Source organism: Silurus meridionalis, chromosome 28 (genome assembly GCF_014805685.1).
Source record: "Silurus meridionalis isolate SWU-2019-XX chromosome 28, ASM1480568v1, whole genome shotgun sequence".
Lineage (NCBI taxonomy): Eukaryota > Metazoa > Chordata > Actinopteri > Siluriformes > Siluridae > Silurus > Silurus meridionalis.
Window position 1 is genome coordinate 12,611,444 of NC_060911.1, and position 23,665 is coordinate 12,635,108.

At 38.9% G+C, this 23,665-nt stretch overlaps 1 protein-coding gene across 9 annotated transcripts in view; it reads left to right on the forward strand.

The window, feature by feature from the left end:
• The window catches only part of eys (eyes shut homolog), a 400,588-nt gene that overhangs the window by 268,510 nt on the left and 108,413 nt on the right, over positions 1–23,665 (forward strand). For all 9 annotated transcript variants that reach the window (XR_006924828.1, XM_046842744.1, XM_046842742.1 and 6 more), the window contains 2 exons: positions 2,255–2,367; positions 11,401–11,630. Coding sequence is in view for 8 of the 9 variants with exons in the window: in XM_046842744.1 (XP_046698700.1) it covers positions 2,255–2,367; positions 11,401–11,630 (343 nt within the window). In the remaining variant the exon portion in view is untranslated. The remainder of the gene's footprint in view (positions 1–2,254; positions 2,368–11,400; positions 11,631–23,665) is intronic.

The following is a 23,665-nucleotide window of genomic DNA, read 5'->3' on the forward strand; positions in this document are numbered from 1 at the left end:
AGAAGTCCGCTCGAGTCCAGATTCGCTCCTGAACCTATTTGACGGCAGCGAAACCACCGGATCAGGATATTTGACCTTCCTTCAGAACCTTGGTGCTACATAAAACAACATAAAGCTACATAACAGAACACAGAGCTCATGACTAAAGTAAGTTGTCCTCGCCACATAAGTGCGTCGTGTGCGAGCTGATGCGAACAGTGCAAGACAAGACATTGCAAACAGCCAGCAAAAGACAGTGTAGGATAAATACACAAAACACAAAATAGCGTCAACTGGTAAACCAGTGTGCAAAAGAGAGAACTGTATACGGGAGTGTACAAGTAAATAAACACAACATTGAAACATAATCAGTGAGATTTGTTCGTAATAAGGTTGGGAAACGATGGTGGGAAGGGAGGACTGGTGCAAAGTTCATGTGCTGGTCCATTCCACAGGTGTTCAATGGGGTTAAGAGAGCTTTGGGCTTGCCATTTGAGCTGTTTTACTCTTCCCAAACCATGTCTTCAAGGCCCTCATCTTGCACATATAAGCTTTTCCTTGCTGGCAACCTTTAGGTGCAGTTAACAGAAATCTCAGAAAAAAAAAAATCTAACTTCAGGGCATTAGAAAGGTGTAAGTCCCACATATCTTTGGCCATGGCGCTAGCTATAGGCAGAACAGGTAATTGCCTAGGGACTCGTGCTGAAGGCGGGGCTTCCAAAACCCTAATGAGGATATCAACTAGTTACCTAATCAAGACAGGCAGCGTAAGACCTACCCCTTTGTTCGTTAGATATAAAATAACTGTCACCTGAAATGGAACCAGTTAATATCACTTTAAATGTGGAATGAACAAAATGTACCTTTTCTGGATGGCACCAAAACTGTACACAAATGTTTTCCAAACTGTAGCCACAAAACTGGAGGCACTCAATTGTCTTTAGAAGCGCTACAATATAATTTTACGTTTACTTATACTTGGAAACTCAAAACTGTTCCAGCATGGCAATGCCTCTGTGCACAAACTGAGCTCCTTGAAGATCTGGTTTGCATGCTTTGTAAAGGAAGATCTTGCTGCTATAGAGCTCTGATCTCATCCCTACTGAACACCTTTGGGATGAATGTGAATGCTGACTGCACCCCAGGTCTCCTCACCTACATCAGTACCTGCCTTTTATAAAACCCTTGTGGCTGATGAACACAAATATCCGTAAGCACACTCTAAAATCTAGTGGAACATCTTCCTAGAAGATTGGAGGGAATCATAAGAGTGAATTTGGACTAAATGTGGAATGCAATGCTCAAAAATCATATCATACTTATGACCAGGTGACCCAATATTTGGCAATATAGTGTATATCACAACATTATTTTGACAATTTTTTTTTAAGAAATACAGATATTTTTATCTGTGCTGATGTTTCATTTTTATCCATCACTGCAAGACTCTGACAGAAACCTTTTAGACTTTAGAACTCTTCTGGGAGTAATTCAGTGTCTGATCTATTGGTAACTTATTATTAACAAGAAATTAACAATTTAACAGTTAAACAATTATCACCTCTTTTTTTTTTTTTTTTTTTTTTTTTAAAGAGATTTCTGCCTAAAAAAAAGTCTATGGAAATACTTGAGACAGATGTTTCGCACACCCAGGGTGCAGAACTGAAGCTCGCAAGTAGCGTTATGAGATGTGTAGGTGGGCAAATCGGTGATCTGCCAGATGAAGCGATTGCAAAGGGCAGTGGGAGTTTATTTAAATATTCAAGGCAGACATGACTAAGTGTCCTCCTGTCTTCGAACACAGCATGTGTAAAGGGTCTTAAGGATCAGAGCAGAACTTTGCTAGAATCCTGACATTGCTGGTTATGGGAGTCAATGCTGTATTGTAGTGCCTACAAAAAAGAGCTATGGCCTTATGTAGGAACGTTTGCTAATCATACATAAACATTAAAAACGAAGTGATGTCATTTCCCCCGGATTGCAGACGGGTTCCCCTTTTGAGTCCAGTTCCTTTCAAGGTTTCTTCCTCATACCATCTAAGGGAGTTTTCCCTTACCACAGGTCACCCCAAGCTGCTCATCGGGGACAAACACATGTAATTCCATTTAATTCTTAAGTTCTGTAAAGCTGCATTGAGACAATGTCCACTGTGAAAAGCGCTATAGAAATAAACTTGAACTTACTGCAGCTGAATTATTGTTCAAATCACCTCAGGCATGAATTTGTTGCTTTCTAGTAGGAACAAAAAACTGTCTTCTTTCCTCTCTTTCCTCAGGGAGCTGAGCCTCTATACAACTACACTGGCTGTATTGAAATAATTGAAATTAATAAGCACAAAGGATTTCACACTTCCAGTGCCATCGCTGGGAACAACACAGGCGACTGCAAGTAAGGATTCGCTTAATTAGGGGCTTGTTTCTCTGTCTCTCTGTCATTCTTGTTCTTTCTCGGGGAGGGCTTACGTGATTGTTTTTCATTTTTCCTCCAATCCTTTCTTTTTTTTTCATTGCTCTTGGACATGTGCTCTTCTCAGCTCATGCATTTCAGCAGTCACTTAAATACACTGGGTGCTATGGAAACTGATCAGATCAGATTGGCCATGCTTGTGTTAGAGCCATTGACAAATTTCGAAACGGAGATTGTGGGATCGTAGAAAACGTTGGTGTTTGCGTTAGTGGAGTAACGGAAAAATGGTAGTGTCGATTGTAACCCATCAGTTTGATCTCACCGTGGTCATGTTTTTGCTATTCAGACTTGTTTTGACATTAGTCACGTATTTGGTTTGATACAGAATCTTACATGCATCGTTTAAAGCCTGTTGTACATTTATTCAGAGTGTATACGCAACACGCGCACACAGCTTTGACGTAGTGTCAGCTACGAGGCTCGTATTATATATATCAGATATTTATTCATATGAAATTCTTAATGAGGGACACATCGCATAATTAAAATAATAGGAATTGCTAAATGTGTAATCCAGTGGCAGGCTGTGCATTTCACACCTACACCTCCAGTGGTCTCGAACCTGAATCGATCCACCTCTTAATACCATAATAATATCATTGACACGTGTGTATAAAAACCTTCAATATTACAAACACAGTAGAACAGAGAGCTGCATCACAGACAGGAATCTCACACCCTGCGAGAATGAATGCCATAAAGCAAGAAACCCAATGAACACAATTCGACAAGTTTCCTTTCACTGTAGCTACAGCTGCACCGCCTGTGTACATCATCTCTAGCAGAAGCATCGATATTTACCTCATAAAATGACCCTTGGTTTTCCGTGGATCTTTTTAGTGCATTTCGGTTTTCCTAGGGATTTGAAATGAAGGCAAATCGTGTGTTTTTGTGCAAATTAAAAAAAAAAAAAAAAAAAGGAAGTCGCTACGGTCAGTGCTTTCTAAGTTTTCTCCTCAGAATTTTGTCTTTTCTGTTTTTTTGGCCAATATAACAATGAGAGCTGGTAGCTTAGTGGTTAACGTATTGAACTTTGGACCATGAGTTCAAATCCCAGTCACACCAAGCTGCCACTCCTGGGCCCCTAAGCAAGGCCCTTACAATTACTTGGTTGTAACAATGAGATAAATATAAGCCGCTCTAAATAAGAGCATCTACCAATTGCCGTAAATGTAATTGTATTTCATTTTTAACTTTAAACTGATAAAATGACTGTGAGCTGGAATAATATAAGTGATAACAGGCACTTAATTGTCTCAAGGGCCTATCATATCATTACATTGCAAAATATTAAAGTATGCCTTGTGACAAATCATTGTGGGAAAGGTTTACACATATTGGAAACTAAATAGTCTCAGGGCCATGTGTTCTATAAGAGTGCACCTCACTGATTCATTACTTACATACTGTACACACTTACTGGCCACTTTATTAGAAACGCCTGTTTGTTCATGCAGTTAATGCAGAGCTCGTGGCAGCAAAACAAACAATATAAAAAGATCATACAGAATTAAAAAATGTGACTGCTGTGACTGTCTGACGTTTGTTGCTGGCAACCAGGTTTGCTCGTGAGCATTTCATAAACCGCTGAGTTCTTGGCATTATACATCCAGTGATCAGCAGTTCATTAGACAGAAACGCTGCGTTGATTAGAGGCATGAGGAGAGGGGCTTGACTTGATCGAAATGACTGGAGGTCTCAAATAACAAAAAAACTGTTTGTGCTTTGGCTTATTTATTAATTATCAATATTGTCATATTTACTATATACTTGAATACCATCCATGTAGCTCAGGTTCCAATCTTTCTCTGTATGCACAGCTAACTGTATGCTCTTAGGGTAAGAGTTGTGTTATGAGGCGGTACATACATTTAGAACAGTGATAAACCTTAGCGGAACTATGTGTGTGTTCAACAGTTTGAACTCACGCCTTCCCGCCAATCAGAATTAATTTATTTATAGAATAGGCAGTATAAATATCTATATACACCAATCAGGCATAACATTTTGACCACCTGCCTAATATTGTTTTGGTCCCCATTTTGCTGCCAAAACAGTCCTGTTCTGTCGAGCATCAACAGCATTAACTTCTTCAGCAGTTTGAGCTACAGGAGCTCGCCTGTTGGATCGGACCAGCATTCGCTCCCCACGTGCATCAATAACAATAACTTAATTTAATGCTATTCATTTTTATCAAACTGTCATTTTATGGAATAACATTTAGCTATGTTACGTGTCACCTCTAAAATTTCTGTATGTATTTTGAGAACATGATAACTACATGAAATGGTAAAAGGAATACTGAACCAACATGGCTACCATTCCATACTGTACTTCAACACCATGCAAGTCTGTCTGGACTGTGGCTAATTGGAACCGACCTACCATATAACAAGACAATAATCCGAAGGGTACGTCCAAGCCCTGTAAGCATTATGTATAGAGCTGGCAGTGGGTTGGAGTGTTATTTATCAGTTGAATGGTCTGCCCAGTCACCATACCTAAATCCTTTTGAGCTGCTCTTGGATAGACTGAAACCATAAAGCTGGAGCCACTCAATTGTATAGCGTTATTTAGATGCACTATAATACAATTTTGCCTTCACTTGAACTTGTTCCAGCATTACCCTGTGCACAAAGTAAGCTCCTTAAAGATCTGGTTTGCATGCTTTGGAGAAGGAGATCTCGAGTGACCTCCGATAGAGCTCTAAACTCAACCCTACTGAACACCTTTGGGATGAGTGTGAACGCTGACTGCACCCCAGGTCTCCTCACCTACATCATTACCTGCCTTTCATAATACCCTTGTGGCTGATGAAAACAAATATCCATAAATCTACTCCAAAATTTAGTGAAACATCTTCCCAGAAGAGTGGAGGGAATTATAAGAGTAAATTGGGACTAAATGTGGAATGCAATGCTCAAAAATCACATACCGTACTAATGACCAGGTGACACCAATATATAAATATAATTAAGTATTTGGATACCTGACTTTTTGAGACATATATGGTTCTTCCCCAAACTGTTAAAGCACAGTTGTCAAGGATGTCTTTGGATGCAGTAGCATTAAATTGTTTCTTGACACTGCTCAAATATTGTGGGCTTCTATAATTGCATTTTAATGCATGTAGCAGAGCAGTGGACTGAAGTGGTTACATTAGCATACTTTAAACTGTAATTTGAATTATCATACACAGGCCAAATCCACTTAAAGCCTTCGGGGTTCAGTTCGGATCAGACATATCCATTATTCTCGTCCAAGAATTGTCTTTTTATCTTAATGTCCTACTGAATTTGACTTAAAATTTCCAGCTTAAATAGATACAATTATATTCTCGTCGAAAAAGTGCATGTTTCAAAATGTATGCTTAAGAGCTAAACTGGAGTTTATTACACGTTTTTGGATATTCATCATGGGCGTAGATCTAACATTTGGTCGGCGTGCCATTATGTTTTTATTGTTGCGTCTATCAGACCAGGAGGAACGAGTGGTAAGTAGCATAACTGTAAACTTATACAAAATCTAAAATTGGGCTTTGAAAAACCAAAAACAGAAAAGAAAAATACACGCTCTGTCACTGGGGCAAGTGAACTTTAAATTTTGTCATCGCTATTTTCATCATAAGATCGAAAAATCGTAAGTCAGACCATCAAAACTCGGGGAATACCTGTATATGCTTTACTCAGAAATATAGACATTTCCTCCAAAATCCTTCTCATTTGACCTGGAGTTAGTTATATTGGGGGAAAGTGGCAGTGGTGCTGCCACTGCTGGGCCCCTAAGCAAGGCCCTTAACCATCAACTGATTAGCTGAAGAAATTACATATTTGTAATTCCCTTCGGTTTGAATAAGAGCGTCTGCTAAATGCCGTAAATGTATTTCCTAATGTATCTCATGCAGGCCGAAGTCTTTCTAAGAGCATTAAGTGGAAATATAGGATGCATTAATGCAGCAATGGAGTCGTAAGTTTTATGCATGTGCACTGCTTAAGTGGTCAAGGACAAGAAACCCACAAACATAAATAGGGTTTTATGCTAAAGTAATCGATTCTGAGTTCATTGCCCTGATATATATTTGTTTTTGTTTTTTTTCGATGGAAACGTCTATAGTTCATGCTCTAATTAAAGCTTGGTGATGCAAATTGTTGGGTTGCTATATAAATTTTACAAATGCAGGATTGTATTGTATTGCAATATGAATGTAGTGGGGGGTTCTCAAACATGGGTATCAAAGTAGCGACTGAGATACAAGTTTTTTGTGTTGCTAAAATGTTTAAACGGAAGGCGTATGTCTTGAATCTTTAATATCATTAAAATTAACATTCCTGTGAAGTGTGATTCCTGCGATTCCTGTCCTGTGTGGCTTTCTTTGCTAAGTAGATATAATAAGATCTCTCAGGTTTTATCTTTCCCAGACTCAACTTGCTGCAAATCAGATCTTAAATAACACGTACTGGCTTTTAGACATTCTCAGATTAAATTTTATACGCATGACCACCGCATTTCGCTCTGGAGCCCTGATACTGCGACATTCCGACACCACAGGGAGAGTGTTAATAATCTATAGAACCTATAAAGGTAACTCCACTTGCTGGTCACATTAGAAACTCCTATGCAATTCTCATTTCTGCAGTAATCTAATCAGAATATCACATGGCAGCAACACAATGTATGCAATCAAAATGCAAATGCATTGTAATTAAGAGCTTTAGGTAATGTTCATATTAAACATTAGAATGGGGGGGGGGTGATCTGGTGATCTTTGTGAATATGGTATGGTGGTTGCTGGTTTGAGGATTTTTTTTTTTTTTTTTTAGAAACAATTAGTTAACAAAAAGACGAGGAGGGTCTGCACGCAGAAACAATTTGTTGTTTAGAGAAAGATCAGAGAGGAATTGATAATTTCTCTGAGCTAATAGAATGTCTATAGTAGGGGTGTCCCTGACCAAGAACCAAACTGTAGTCGACTGATAGAGATAGAGTTTATTTTCTTTCACAATCAGAAACAACTTTCTAATAAAGCTACCAAAACCGCCGTTTAAGCGATGAAACTGACGATGCCTTTTACAAAAATCATTTTAAAGCTTTTAAAACATATGTATACACGATTCCTGATAACGTTTTAAGGCCGCGATGTACAGCACACAAATATATGGAAGATAATGCATTTTGGATCAATAAACATACAAAAATAACTGCCAAAAAGCCACACTGCAGATGGGATTTGCATTTCACTCTAAGTAAAGCGCGGCATTGATGCGTTCGAAAAACAAACAAAAATGTGGGGGGGGATTAGGTTAAATCACGTAAGTTAAAAATATTCTTTAAAAGCTAATTTATTTTAACATTTATATTTACAGCATTATCATAATAGGCTGTATATTGGGAGAATTGAATTGAATTTAATTGAATAACAACTCTGTGAAGATTTGACTGTGAGATTGGTTGTGGAATCAGGCTCCTTAAAGCTTCAACTATTCAGGGTCAAGTCTAGTCTTTCAAACCTTGAGGTGAATGGGTTACAACAGCAGAGGTCCATCACTTCCACTCCTGTCAGCAAAGAACAAGGATTCAAGGCTCCATTGGGCACCTGGACAGTTGACCAGCTGATTGGTTGATAAAATAACTCCATGGTGTGTGGTGCAGGTGAATGTTGATCAAATACAGTCTTCTTCTTCGTCTTTCAGCTGCTCCTATTAGGGGTCACCACAGCGGATCATCCGTCTCCATAATCCCTGTCCTCTACATCTGCCTCTTTCAACCCAACTACCTGCATGTCTTCCCTCACCACATCCATGAACCAACTCCCTGGCCTTCCTCTTTTCCTCCTTCCTGGTGGCCCCATCCTCAGGATTCTCCTACTGATATACCCCATGTCCCTCCTCTGCACATGTCCAAACCATCTCAATCGCGCCTCCCTCACCTTGTCTCCAAAACGTCCTACATGCGTCCAAAATTGGAACCCCCCAGGAGTTCAGAAAATCCCCGAATTTTGGACGCACCCCAGCAACCCCTATGGTACCTTAGTGAATTCATCCAGACATTACGCTAGTAAATTTGTTCCTTTTTGCTGCATACTCAACAGAAAATGTGAAGTAAGGGACATAAATGCTTTATTTATAATTTAAAAGTTCTGTGTTGCCGAAATACGACAGAGTTTAGTTTAGTAAATAAGGACATTCCTAAACATGAAGTGTTAAAACAACTTTGCATCACTTCACATGTTCGCTTTTGTCCCCAGGCTGGTGAACCATTGAAAACTAACTGCTGGTGGAAAAAATAAATGGACTTAATGCTTTAAAATGTAAAGCTTGGATCCTTTAAACCCATTCATATTCATGGTGTAAGTTTGGGATCTGTAAAATGAAATGTCTCCTCTATAATAAAGCTCTCACATCAATTCAAATGAGTTTTTGCCGTTTTGCTTTTCTTGCACTCAGAGATGTTCGTATCTTACACACACATGACCACATTATTATGTGTATGTTTAATGGCCTGTTTGATAGTCCTGCAGACTCGCACTGGATTACTGTCTTTTTTTCTTATTATGAACAGTCAGTAAAGAATATTGGTGTATGGTCAGGGTAATGATATTCCGGGGGCCAGGACTGAGAAGGCCTGATAGAAAGTACTGTATTTGAAAAGACTTTATTCAAAAGCGTTCCGTGTTAAGAAGAGGCTTGAACAATTGATGCTAAGCGTTTTCTCTTGTCATTTCGAGACTGGAATTATGCAACTCTTCGCTGCGAGGTCTACCTCTGAACATAGTTTTCTTACAAGTTTTCTCCCGCATCAGATTAAAAAAAACACTGAAGCTTGCCTACAAAGCCAAAAATGGACCAACACCAGTTTACCTCAAAGCTTTGATCGGCTCTTCCTTACATCTTCTAGCACTGCTCAACTGGTTCCACCATCTTTGTGATATATTTCCTTCCAGCAGAGTTTAGTCTGATGGTATTCTAAGTTTGTAACCTGGTGAACCAGTGTTGATTTATTCATCGATTGAGACTTGTACGTCATTCTGGATGAGAGCGTCCGCTAAATGCTGTAAATGTTACCTAAACACTTGTAGGCCTATAGTGGCATAATTAGGTTCACACTAATTAAAAAGCTTATAGTGTCTATAAAGCAATAAAACTCCTTTGCACAATATAAAAAATACAGACGGCCCCTGATTAATGATGGTTTAAAATATTTTACAAGCTTGGTGCAGCAGGCAAATGTAGCTGGGTATGCTCCGCCCAGCACTCGCAAAACCGCCACCGGTCCATGCGCTCGCTCTCACATACATTACAGTAGTGTAGATTTAACTATTCAATTAATAGATTATTGGCATTAGACTATACGACCCCATATCACCATTCTTTAAAACTCCTGGCTGGGCCATATATCAGCTTACGATCTTTTATAAGTTATGATGGGGTCATCGGAGAGCATCTCCATTGTAAGTCAGGGGCTACTGTATACATTCCCCCATGTCCAGTATACTATCGGTACGTTAGTTGACTGGTTCACTGGGAGCAGCTCTGATTGTAACGTCTAATAGCAGCAGGAAGAAAAGACCTTCTGTATCGCTCGTTCAGACACTTAGGATGTAACAGTCTGTCACTGAAGGAGCTGCTCAGTGATGAACTGCCTCATCCAGAGGATGAGAGATGTTCTCCAGTAATGACAGTTTAGCTACCATCCTCCTTTTTCCCACCTCTTGTACAGTGTCCAGGGGAGTCTCCAGGACCGAGCAGCCTTTCTGATCAGCTTGTCCAGTCTCTTCCAGTCTGCAGTACCACCAGCAGACCACACCATAGAAGATGGCTCAGGCCACCACAGTCAAAAACGTTCTTCAGTAGCTCTACCTGCACTCAAAGGGAGAGCTACTGAAGACCTTTTTTTGACCCTGTGGTGGCCTCATCCATCTTCTGTCTTTATCTACATCTTTTTCTATGTTCATCTTCATCTACATTTAATGCATTTCAAACACCTGCAATTTGCACTAGATCTCCGCAATGTGTCAATACGCCAAGCGAAGTCTGCAGAAGCCAAATCTGGTGATTATGGTGTGTGTACGTAAGTGAGATCATGTTGTTTCACGTGTTGAGAGAGCTCGGTGACAGGGTGCACACGTGGTCAGAATAGCGCCAGCTCCAAACACAAGACGATGTAATTTGGCAAACTGACTTATGAAGGTCAGTGCTCCATGTGACTGTGCGTGCAGCTTTGTGCTGCCATCTGTTGGCTGTTATGAATCTAGTCTTGAAACTTTTTAAAACCACCTTATATACGATGGCGTGTTAATGCCACGTAAAATAAATAAATAAATAAATCTTTGATTACGAGAATTAAGTCGGAATAATTTGAGAAAAGAGGCGTTGCTGGTGTTCAACTCCTTCAGGGTCGATTTCTTTAATCATCTTCAAAGTCTCCTAACCTAAGGTAGAATTTAACCAAACCCTCCACATCCGTTTTATACAAAAGAGAAAAGCGATTCCAATGTAATTTCGTATTGTTCCTAATTTATTCTGCATTTATTCTTGTAATTTTGAGTTTATTCTCAAAAGATTAAATTTCATATATATATTAATTATATATCATTTATAGTATAATTGTAAATTGCTATGTGGCATATCACTTAGAGTTGAGTCACAATAAAACCCCAGGGATCAATATGTTCTCACTGAATGAAAAGAAAAAAAAGGAAATTGTTTTTTCAGGAGAATCATATTGGACATTAGTGCAAAATTGCACCCATCACACTGCATCATTCAGACATTGTTGTTCTTAGACATATTTTTTTACACCCTGCCACCCCCTCCTGAGTACAGCAATACAAGTCATGCAGTGTTCCATCTAGTTTTTTAAAAAAAATAAATAAATAAAAAATTGTGCTCAACAAATTCAAATTTGGACTCTCTTGAGTGTCTCGTTGATGTAAAAAAAAATTTACATGTTTTGTAGGTCATCCTGGCAACAGAACAGTCTGGCGGATGCTGTTGTAACCTCTGATGTATTCGGTTCCCCCAGAGGAGCAGGCCACCTTAAACTTCTGCCAACCATGGCCTCGTTGGCATGCTCTGAAGAACCATGTCTCAATGGTGGCACGTGTCATCGGTTGTCCATGCCAAGTGGTGCTGCATCCTTCTTCTGCAACTGCCCTCTAAATTACACCGGTCGCCTGTGTGAAAAAGGTACCATACCCTTAATTAAAATACAACCCTAATTCCAAAAAAAGTTGAAGAAGCACACTGTGTAAAATGTAAATGTTTTAAAGTTGCACCATGTGTGTATAATACAGGATTTCAGCTGCTTGACAGTTCTGGGTTTTCTTTGTTGTGTTTTTTGTTTAATGATGTTTTCAAATGGTGAAAAATCTAGACTGCAGGCAGGCCAGTTCTTCTACTGTGAAGTCATGCTATATTATAATAGATCAGTTAGCATTTTCTTAGGTCCCTGGTGGTCTAGTGGTTAGGATGCGACGCTCTCACCGCTGCGGCCCGGGTTCGATACCTGGTCAGGGAACCAACCCCAGCCATTAGGGTTGCACAAGCCTTAGTGCCGGTCCCAAGCCTGGATTTTTTTTACTTTTTTCTCTTTTTAGTTTTTTTTTTTTTTTTTTTTTTGGTGGGGTAGTGGTGGTTATTATTTATTTATGTACTACCAACAGCTGCTCACAATCGTTTATGCAGTCAGCACTTTGCAGCAGGTGCTTTTCTTTCTCCCACTCTAGAAAATGGTCATAAAATTTTAATAGCACCTCCTGCAGTACAGGAGAATTTGTACATGACCGCCAGTGCAAAACCCTAGAAAGTAAGTAAACTCGTAAGCTGGCAAAAAACGGATTTGAATTATTTTCCTCCTACACCTTCCATCTTAAACTCATTTTAAACGTTCGTGTCTTGACAAACCGATTCGGTTCCTGCAGTAAAAATCATATAAATAAATACAATTCTATATAAATCCTGTTGCTGATAGTTTTATCTTGGATGGTCCTTTCAAAATGTTGGTATGGTTGTTGGTGCCAGATAGACTGGATTCAGTATTTCATTTATTTATTTTATTGATGATGTAATAAATTCTCAGTGAAGAGAGCACATGGTAATTCTAATACTGAATTGCAAGTGGCTTTTATTGTAATTCCAGCTGCACACATTGAAGCAAATTAGGACATAAGCAGGGGAACGTAAAGTAAAATGGAAAAAAAAAAACGCAACGCTTCGATGGGCTCTTCTGCATATCTCCTGTATGTCTGGCATCAGTCTCCATTTATCAGGCAAAAAACTCTGTGAACGCATTATAGATCTCACTGAAGTGTTAAACGCTTTCCTGTTTAAGTCGGCATCCAAAGCTTTAACACTGGGGAGGAACTAATTTCTAAAGTTTGAGTTGTTGTTGTTCTTCTCTTCTTACTTCCCACCATCCAGCTAATAACGGCATCTTTTATTAGTTGGATCAGGTGTGCTGGGTCGAGTTAAAAGGCATGGAACTTTAAAGTGCACTAATTGTGTTTTCATTGTATTTTCTACCGCTATCCCCTTTTGTTTTTCCCCTTTTTTTCCGTGCCATCGTCGATAAGCCGATGCCCAGGTGCAGGGCTAATTTGCAGAGCCCCAAGTTCATTCTATAGATCTCTATCGATGCAATACTCGGAATTTCTTGTGCTGAATAACTATGAATTAATAAAAAAATCGCTCTTTTCCTTTAAATAAAAAATAAATAAATTAGCAAATAAAAATCTCACAGCTTGGAGTTACTTTGTGCTGAGGTTTTTATTCATTTATTTATTTTTAACTTCTGTTTCCTTGCTGGAACTAATTACATTACATTTATGCTATTTGGAAGGCACCCTTATCCAGAGCAGTTAAGTTTTAAGGGCCTTGTTTAGGGGCCCAGCGGTGGTGCCGGGATTTTGACTTTCCAATCCCAAGCTTAATCTCTTAACCACTGAGCTATTGGACCACCTCCCCAGCACCAAGTGTAAATGTCTTAATTATAATTTATTCTGATTAAATATTATTTTATTGTTATTTAAAAGAAATGAACAATAAAATTTTCCTCTTGAGTCTCAGAAGTCCTAAGGGGCCATGCATACAAAATTTTTTTTTCCTGTTTTCTCGACATCACAAACGCTGTTTTCTTGTGATCTCTACAAAGCAATAGTAGTTTTCTCGTGATCTTTACATCACAAATTTATAATCCCGACTTAATTTTCCTCAGGATCTCAACGTTCTCGTGATCGCAACGTGAACAATCCGTTTTCTCATGACGTGATTGTATCGCGAGAAAATCTCGAAATATATATATATATATATATATATATATATATATATATATATATATATATATATATATCATGGAAATACGCTTTGCCGTCTGAAATCTCTATCAAAATTACTAAATTCCCGCGGCAAATACGAGCCATGTTACTGCTGCCTCTACAACAAGCTACTATTGCCGAAAACACAGGGAAATAAAGTCGTGATAAGGATAAAACAATTTTTGTTATTTTGAGATCACAAGAAATTTGAGACATAACAACGAGAAAACAACTTTCGTCTTTTGTACATGATTATGAGAAAACAACTTTATGATGTGAAGGCAGAGAGAAAATGTAGACGTGATGACGAAAAAAAAAAACGTTTGTCGCCATCACGAGAAAATTATTCCTGTGTGCGTTTGTATTTGCCGCCTCTAGTTAGCGCTGTTTCGCGATCGTCATTTCGCCACTAAAAGGACAAATTGAATCCTGTTATTAGGTATCGATAACACAATGTTTTAAGTGACTGAAAATGGTCAATTAAGGTACTTATTCCGGGAATGTTCTTGTGTGAGATGATGTTAAAATAGTTTTAAAATTTATACCTACGCATTATTTCGAGTTTATAATAATAAATAATAGATCAAATCTAAAATGATTTTTCTATGGTGTGTGTGTGTGTGCTTGCGAGTGCGTACGTGTGCGAACGCCCGCCGTCTTCGTGATTGCGGTTTCCGGATGAGTTTTGCTACAACCTATTTTTTTTGTTGTCGTTGTTCTCAGCATGGTGCAGAAAAAGAGAGGGCTACCTTTCATCTTAATGGTGCTATTGCTTCTCAGGTGGCTTCGTTTTCACCCCAGAACAAATTTCTCCAAAGACGGACACTATTTGTAGAAGTTTAATTTTCCCCTAGACCTAATGTTCCTCGGGAAACATCTCATTTAAAGTTTGATCACACCGAAGGAGCGTTTAGTCTCTCGGCTGCCGTGAACGTGCGATGAGCGACATCACAGGAAGCCGCTGTGGTGTATAATATCAGCGTTTACATCCAAGCTAATTGGGGCCCATAACGTTTAATGCACTTTAAAAAAAAGCTTTGTCTTTTTCTCTCAGCTTGCGGTATAAAAATAAAAAATCAAAAGCTTTCGGCACAAACGCAGGCCACGATTGATGTTAACTGAGTAACTTTGACTGAATTGGACCAGCAATCAAAGTGTGCCATATGCTATACATCACTGACCAGTGGGTTTCTGAGACACACACATGCATCATGCATGGTACAAAGTATTGTATTGCAACTACATTTCCACGTATGATTTTCTTTCATTTTTATGTTCTATATTTTTAAGATATGTAGTATACTTTTTACTGCGCTAATATAAGCATGCAAAACAGTAGGAACGTTTAATAAAGCGTTTTTATACGCACTAAGAGATGAGCATGCCTCCTTTTTTTAATGAACACTCTTTGAGCGAGCGATTTAAATCGAGTAGTTAAGCTAGAGCGATCTGGCCGTTTTTATATCTCCGGGGGCATTTAAGCCGACAATATGCAGTCGCGTTATAGTTATTCATCAACATCGTCCTGAGACGGACTTTCCGGCGCGGATTATATCTTGAATTCCATCATCTCGGGGGTTGAAATGTTAAACGTAACGCGTCTCGAATATCACGAGGCGGCTCGGGTATCTCTTTCGGTCTTTGTGGGATTGGAGTTCAAATATGGATTTATGCTAATATCATTCATAGCTTCATTTACGGCCTTTACTGAGAACATTCATGGCTTTGAATTATACATATTGATTGATGAGCATGTAGTCTGCCATAAACACAAACAGGCCATAGCTGTTAGAACGCAGGTGTAGATAGATAGATAGATAGATGGATGGATGGATGGATGGATGGATGGATGGATGGATAGATAGATGGATAGATAGATGGATAGATAGATAGATGGATAGATAGATGTAGATTGAGTGAGATAGATGGATAGATGGATGGACAGACAGACATTGATTTTGTGGATATTTGTGCTCTTTCAGCCATAACAGATGTAGGCGAGGTGAGGCGGTTTGGGGTGCAGTCAGCGTTCACATTCACCCCAAAACAGAACATCTTCAACTCCAACCTGTGTAAAGCATATATTCATGGTGCTGCTTTTGTTTGCCCCAGACAGGGGCATCGTCATGGGGTCTTGTAGTACAAGTGTTGTCCTTTAAATCGTATACCATTGTGTTCTTCCAACTTTGTGGTAACAGTTCGGGAAATAACTAAATATGATTGAATATAGTCCGATGTCCAAATACTGTATATGTAATAAGGACAGTCTGATTTGCATTAGCCAGGATTGTGAATTTTAATACTCAATCAATTTGCCTAATTGCAAGTAAAGATGAAAGCATTATTTATCCCCTGAGTTTTCCACATTTTGGTTCAATTGAACGCTCCTGTGGGATTCCGAGATGCGAGAATTTGCCGCTTGCTTTAAGAAGTATACGCAGGCCAAGCTTCGTGTCAGGGAATTAATTAGGTGTATAATGCGCCCTTTTATTGTTTTATTGTTGGCTCCATTTTGTATTTTTTTGCGCATAAATTTTCGGGGCCGCGAAAGTGTTGCATTCGAAACGGCTTCCAGCTAAACAGCATATTGATATTGCATATTTGTTTGTCTGTCTTCTCTGTTTGTCCTTTCAGGGAGCCGCTGATGCATTATAGAATAGAATAGAATAGTGTTTATTTGTCACATATACATTACAGCACAGTGAAATTTTGTTCTTCACATATCCCAGCTTGCTTAGAAGCTGGGGTCAGAGCGCAGGGTCAGCCATGATACGGCGCCCCTGGAGCATAGAGGGTTAAGGGCCTTGCTCAAGAACCCAAGAGTGGCAGCTTGGCGATACCGGGGCTTGAACCCCCGACCTTCCGATCAGTAACCCAGCGCCTTAACCGCTGGAGCTACCACTCCCCCATTAGGCTAATTAATTGTCACTGCGTCTACTAAAAGTGTGTACTTAAATCCTAACATTGAACGCGTGCTTGTGACTCGTAAATCTTAATGAACTAATGTTTCATTCGCGTTCCCACACACACAGACACAGAGCGAGCCATTATCGGAAAGGCTGTGAAGGCAAACAGTGCCCTCGTTTCCCCTCCCAATAACTCATGGCCCGTTTTTTCCCCCAACGCTCTTTCTCTTCTCTCTCCCTCTCTCCCTCTCTATCTCTCTCTTGCCTTTTTTCTGGCACCTCTGCAATTTATTCTCAAAGTGCTAATTTGCAGATATTTAAGTTATCCTCGGAAATGCCATTTGTCTCTCCAGGCAGAGTGCGAAAAGCAGCGGGTGTGTTCCGTCTGACGGGCCGGCTCGCATGCCTTTCCGACGGGAAACATCCCATAATCGCGCATTCATCACGCGTTGTTGACCTTTTGATAACTGATTGAATGATCGATTTGTTCATTAATTTCCTTGCTAAGCATTTTGTATTATTATTATTATTATTATTATTATTATTATTATTCCTTTAAAGCCCTTTGTAGCGTTCACACCTTTTCCATCTGTCACCATGCAGATGTTCGTTGTTATTGCTGTTAGTGTTTTCTTAACCTCGATTGATTGAAGTTGGACCACATGAAGATTCGATGACTGGGGGATTGTTTCGGGGGTTGCTACTCGAGTCACAGATTGGGGAAAGCATTCCTTGCCTTCTTGCCATATTGGATATTAAATTATTTCATTATATGGTCATATGACTAAATAATTTAGTTTGGTGTCTAGTTATATAATATATGATATAAATAATAATTGAGTCTAATATTCAGTAATATGACTAATTTTGGTTAATATCCATTTGATTAATATGGCAAATGATTGAATTCATTATCTAATAATATAGCTAATTATTTCAATTAATTTCTAGTCCAATAGATACGAATTTGGACTTATATCCAGTAATATGGCAAATAAATAAATTATCTAATTCAATTCAATTCAATTCATTTTTATTTGTATAGCGCTTTTAACAATCAACATTGTCTCAAAGCAGCTTTACACAGATAATGTGGTGATTAAACGTAAATATGTTCTTTGTAAGTAAGTTTGTCCCTGATGAGCAACTGTGGCAAGGAAAAACTCCCCGAGATGGCATAAGGAAGAAACCTTGAGAGGAACCAGACTCAAGAGGGAACCCATCCTAATCTGGGTTGCACCAAATGTCCATTTAAAGCGGATATACAACGTTGCGGGGTACAGTGATGATGATCAGAAGCAAACTGCACTCCCGAGTCAGTGCAGCAGACCGCCGACACCAACTACAGTCCAATCCGTCCTCAAAGCACTCGTTCTACTCCGGAATTACATGGAACCACCCAAGGTGTTGATGAGATACCGTCCCAAGCTGCACAGAAGTGTGAAGATCCACGGAGGGGAGAGGGGCTGGAACAGTGGTCACTGGAGCCTCAGGAGCATGTTTAACTCGACCGAGAGAGAGAGAGAGAGAGAGTGACGGTAAGAGAAGGATATGGATTATTAAGTGTCCCTATTGGTGTATGAAAGTTAATGTCACTGTGCAGTTTGGACTCCGGCAAGACTCGCTATGGCAGCATAACTAAAAGGGAGAACCAGAAGGTAACACAGACATGAGAGATCTCTGGGATGAGGCGACCCACCACACCACCGTCAACAAACCCGAGTGAACGTGTGAATGTGAGGGGCGACAGCATACAAATATACCAGTTCACCAAACACTCTATATCCATGCTCCTCAGATCTGAGCCTTTACCTAAGAAAAACCTACTGATAAAAGGCTTGACTAAATAAATACGTTTTCAACCTCGACTTGAACACTGAGACTGTGTCCGAGTCCCGAACACTGGTTGGAAGGCTGTTCCATAACTGTGGGGCTTTATAAGAAAGATCTGCCCCTGCTGTAGTCTTCATTATTTGAGGAACCAACAGATAGCCAGCACCTTTTGATCTAAGTAGGCGTGGAGGATCATACTGGTACAGAAGTTCCCTCAGATACTGCGGTGCGAGACCGTTAAGTGCTTTATACGTCAGTAGTAATATTTTATAATCAATGCGAGATTTGATTGGGAGCCAGTGTAGACTGATTAAAACAGGGTGATGTGGTCATATTTCCTAGATCTAGTGAGGACCCTTGCTGCTGCATTCTGGACTAACTGAAGCTTATTTATGCACTGACTCACACACCCAGACAGTAAAGCGTTACAGTAGTCTAATCTAGAAGTAACAAAAGCATGAACTAGTTTTTCTGCATCCTGTAACGACATCATATTTCTAATTTTAGCAATATTTCTAAGGTGAAAGAAGGCGATCCTGGTAATATTATTCACGTGAGACTCAAAGGAAAGACTCGGGTCAATAATCACACCAAGGTCTTTGACAGCCGTACACGCTGAAACAGAAACACCATCCAGAGATGCTACGTAATCGGAAAGTTTACTTCTAGCTGCATGTGGTCCTAGTAAAAGTACTTCCGTCTTATCTGAGTTGAGCAGAAGAAAGTTATTAAGCATCCACTGTCTAATGTCCTTTACACACTTCTCAACATTGTTAAGCTGATCTCGCTCATCTGGCTTTGCTGAAATATACAGCTGTGTGTCATCAGCATAGCAATGGAAGCGAATCCCATGTTTATGAATGATTTCACCACGAGGCAGCATATATAAAGAGAAAAGCAGAAAAGCAGAGGGCCTAAGACAGATCCTTGAGGAACACCAAACTTGACCTCATAGAGTGTGGAGAACTCACCATTTACATCAACAAACTGATAGCGATTAATTATATATATAATTATATGGCTATTAATTTTATTTAATATCCAGTACAATAGATGGGAATTTGGACTTATATCAAGTTCTATGCCAAATTAATTGAATTAATTATCTAATAATATGGCTAATAATTTAATTTTATTTAATATCCACTGCTTTAAATAAGAATTGTCTAATATCCAGTAATATGGCAAATATTTAATTTTAATTTCTAGTGCAACAGTTAATAATTAGGTCTTATATCCAGTAATATTGAAAATAATTAAATTACTTTTTAATAATATTATTAATAATTTAATTTAATTTAATATGCAGTTCAACAGATAAGTAATATGAATACTTTAGTCTAATTCTCAGTAATAGTAATTGATTCTGATATCCAGTGAAATACCAATAATTTTGATTCATTCTTTGAAGATCAAGTAAAATGATTAGTAATGTGACAAATTTAGTCTAATATCCACTTCTATGACTAAAAATGTAATTTACTATCCAGGAAATCAGTGGATACCTACTAGCAATGCATGACCAATGCATACACTACAAAATATCCAGTCCTTGTTGTCAAAAATTTATCTTTTAGCCCTGTTTTCTTCTTTATATATTTTTCTTTTCTTGCCAGCCGGTTGTTCCCCAATGTGCCCTTAATCACTCGTGCCTGAGGCTGCCTTGCTTCTTGTATCGTGACATGTTTATTTTCTCTCCTCTCCATCTATCCATCAGGGGTGTATCTTTGCTTATCTCATGGTTCATCACTCTCGTAAAGCTCTCCGAAATCTCTAAACACACATCCTGAGAATCTGCCCTGGCATTAGTTTGGCTTTGGGTTTTTATTTTTTTGGTATGTATTTATATTAAGATATTGCTATATCTAAGACTGAATACAGTTTGAAAATATGTTATATCAAGACTATGAACTTTGTATATGGTGAAATGTGTGCTAAGAACATATCCTCAAATTCTAGCGGGTACACTGGGGTAAAAAAAAAAAAAGTCGGTCATTAAATTGACACTTCAAATGCACCAATATTATTTCTATAGCATTTTTAACAACGGACATCTCTGAAAGCAGCTATACAGAATGTAAGAATTCTAGAAAAACAAAGTATCTATCCCCGATGAGCAGCCTGGGGCGACTGTGGCAATGAAAAAACAGTATAGTATATAGCATACTTAGATAGTATGTGGAAGAAACCTTGAGAGCAACCATTGTCCAAAGGGGAACCCATTGTCAGTTTGGTAACACCAAGAGTTTAATTATAAATTATAAATTTCAGCAAAGAGTGGAAAAGATCATGTGCGACAAAGTGTGTGATACACTCTTATACACTCTTGTACACTCGTATACACTCAGTTGGAGTTGTGGAACCAGAAGCTCCTGAGCGACTCATATTAGCTCAACATCTGAGACCATTATACAGTAGTTTTAACACCAACTGCTCCATGACAGACAACTAAATGTTCAATGCTGATGAAACAGCATACCGTATTTTCCGGACTACAATCCGCTAGTTTTTTTCCACGATTTGAACCCTGCGGCTTAAACAATGAAGCGGCTAATTTATGGGTTTTTCCCGGTTTCACAAACTTCAAGCCAAAAAACTGAACCCCATAACATTGGACCAATGAAATTGCCGAACGGGTTGAAGTCAACCAATGAAACTCTTTATATTAAATCAGATGCGCTCCCACTGAATTGGGCCGCACCACATCATAAATATGGATGATGTTCCTCTGAGGTTTGACCTGCCTCTCACTCGGACTGTCTACAGGAAATGTGAATCATTCGTCACGCTGAAAACAACCGGGCATGAAAACACACTTCACCTGTGTTCTGAGCTGCACGGCATCGGGAGAAAAGATTCACCGATGGTGATTTTTAAACGCACGACGATGCCAAAAGATAAACTTCCGAGATAAATAGTTGTGAAAGGAAGGAGGAAGACAGTGAACAATGACTTTCTCGGTAGGCTACTGTTTAGATACAAGCCGTGTAACAGACACTGTCTTTCATTAAAGCCTGTGTAAAGTTCATTAGTTTCAGTGTAGACACTGCGGCTTATAGACAGGTGCGGATTATTTATGTTCAAAATAAAAATCTTTGGGTGTGGCTTATATTTGGGTGCGCTTAATAGTCCGGAAATTACGGTACTTAGAATGTTATTTTTAGTTTTGTTTAAAAAGGATGTTGATCATGGCTCGTGATCCTCGCGGGTTCGGCATCTTTTTTTGAGAAGGTCTGAAATCTTCAAGAGGCCCAACCTCTAGATGCCTTAGGGTGGGTATAAAAAAAAAAAGGATAAGTAGTGAAGAGGAATTGGAGTACCCAACATGATTGGATCATGTGCTTTAATGCTTTGAGAACAATCCCAAAATCTGAACTTTTGCCTGAGCTCAGAATCAAAACCCAGGTCCCTTAGAGATTACAATAAATACGTCCTGCAAGAACAGGCTCACTTTAATACCACTCTCGATGGATCACAAGTTGTATTATGATGGGAAACATGTTCTCTTGAATCTAAATGGCTACATTTTTTTTTTTTTTAGTGTACATTTAGATGCTTAAATAATACTTATATAATATAGGAGGTGGTATCAAAAGTTCTGAGACTTACTCTGTTTATAAGAAAGTACTTTATCTACGTTTTGCACACCATCACCTTTTAAAAGTTCCCTTGCACAGCAGTACAGAGCTCCCAGCGTTCCTGCCACTTCTGGAATTCGAATTCGTGCCGAGCACCTTCTGCGATTCACTCTGGATCTTTATCTTTGGGAAGAGGGCAAAGTCCGCAGAAGCCGAATCTGGCGAGTAGGGTGGGTGCAGAAGTGAGATCATTTGGTTTGTTCTTCAGGGTTGAGCTCGCTGAAGGTCTGATCTCTCGTCGTCTCCCGGTCACGTTCCTCCGCTCTTAAAGCACCCCTTAAAAAACCTTTTTTTTAATAAATATATCATTCATCATAGTTACAAATGAAAGAAAGAAATATACAAAACGGATCGTTCATATTTCCATATATTCGTGATTACCCTGATATAAATGCGCCTCTGTGTCATTTAGAAGCAATTTTGTTTGGATTAGTGCTTGAAATTGCTTTGTCGGTGAAGATGTAATCATCTGAACTCCAAATAAAGCTTTTGGTTTGATTATCAGTAACCTTTAAGGTTGAAAACTGCAGAGTTGATTGTTTGAAATCTCTAATGCCGTGTGCACTGTGCATATGAAAAGTACGGTGTTAAATTGTATACCTAATTTACATATTTAAAAAAAAATCTAAATAAACTAGAGAAATAGAGATGTATTGCATTTATCAGTAATTTTACAGTAAGTCAAAAAATATCTGTTTGGATGATTTTCAGGGATGAATTTTCATATGCTGCAGTATATATAACGGCTTGGAAATCAAATTTGGTGTTTGGCAGCTTTGTGTGCTGGTTGCTTAGTCGTATAAAGGACAACATGATGTGATTTCTAAAAAAAAAAAAATACAAATTATATGTGAACATCCTACGAAGCCTCATATTCATGCAAATCTACTGATTAGTTCATTAAATGCTTTTTCTCGCCAGATGCGTCCAGCAGCTTATTAACAGGTTTTTCTTTTTTTTAGGTTGACTGAGTTTTTAGCCATGTCTCTTCCTGTAAACTAGTCTCTTCTTACATTTGTCTGAGAGAAAAAAAAGCAGAAGTTGATTCGGATTGAATTGAGGACATTTTGCCAGGCAACATTTAAAGCTTTACCAACTTTTTTTTAATTCATAGACATATCATGAATGCTATTGGCTGCTGTGCAGTGAAAGATTTCAGCATGACCTCACACAGACTTCCTGTGTCGAAGGGAAAAAAGAAATATCCCAAAGTACAGAAGCAAATCTTAGCGAAAAAGCCTTTACAATTTTGAAACGTAAAACAAAACAAAGGACACCCGGAACTGTGTATCAGACACATATCATAACATTCCTCTTTCAAAACTTCAGCAACTGGTCTCCTCAGTTCCCAGACGTATACACAGGTGCCACACAGTGGTAAACATGGCCATGTCCCAAGTCTTTGAGCCCTCAAATGTCAATATTACAGAGGTAAATGAAAATATACTGATGTACAGAAGCAAATTACCATTAAGAAGCCTTTACATATACATTTATGCCATTTTGGAAGATTCCCCTATCCGGAGCGAGTT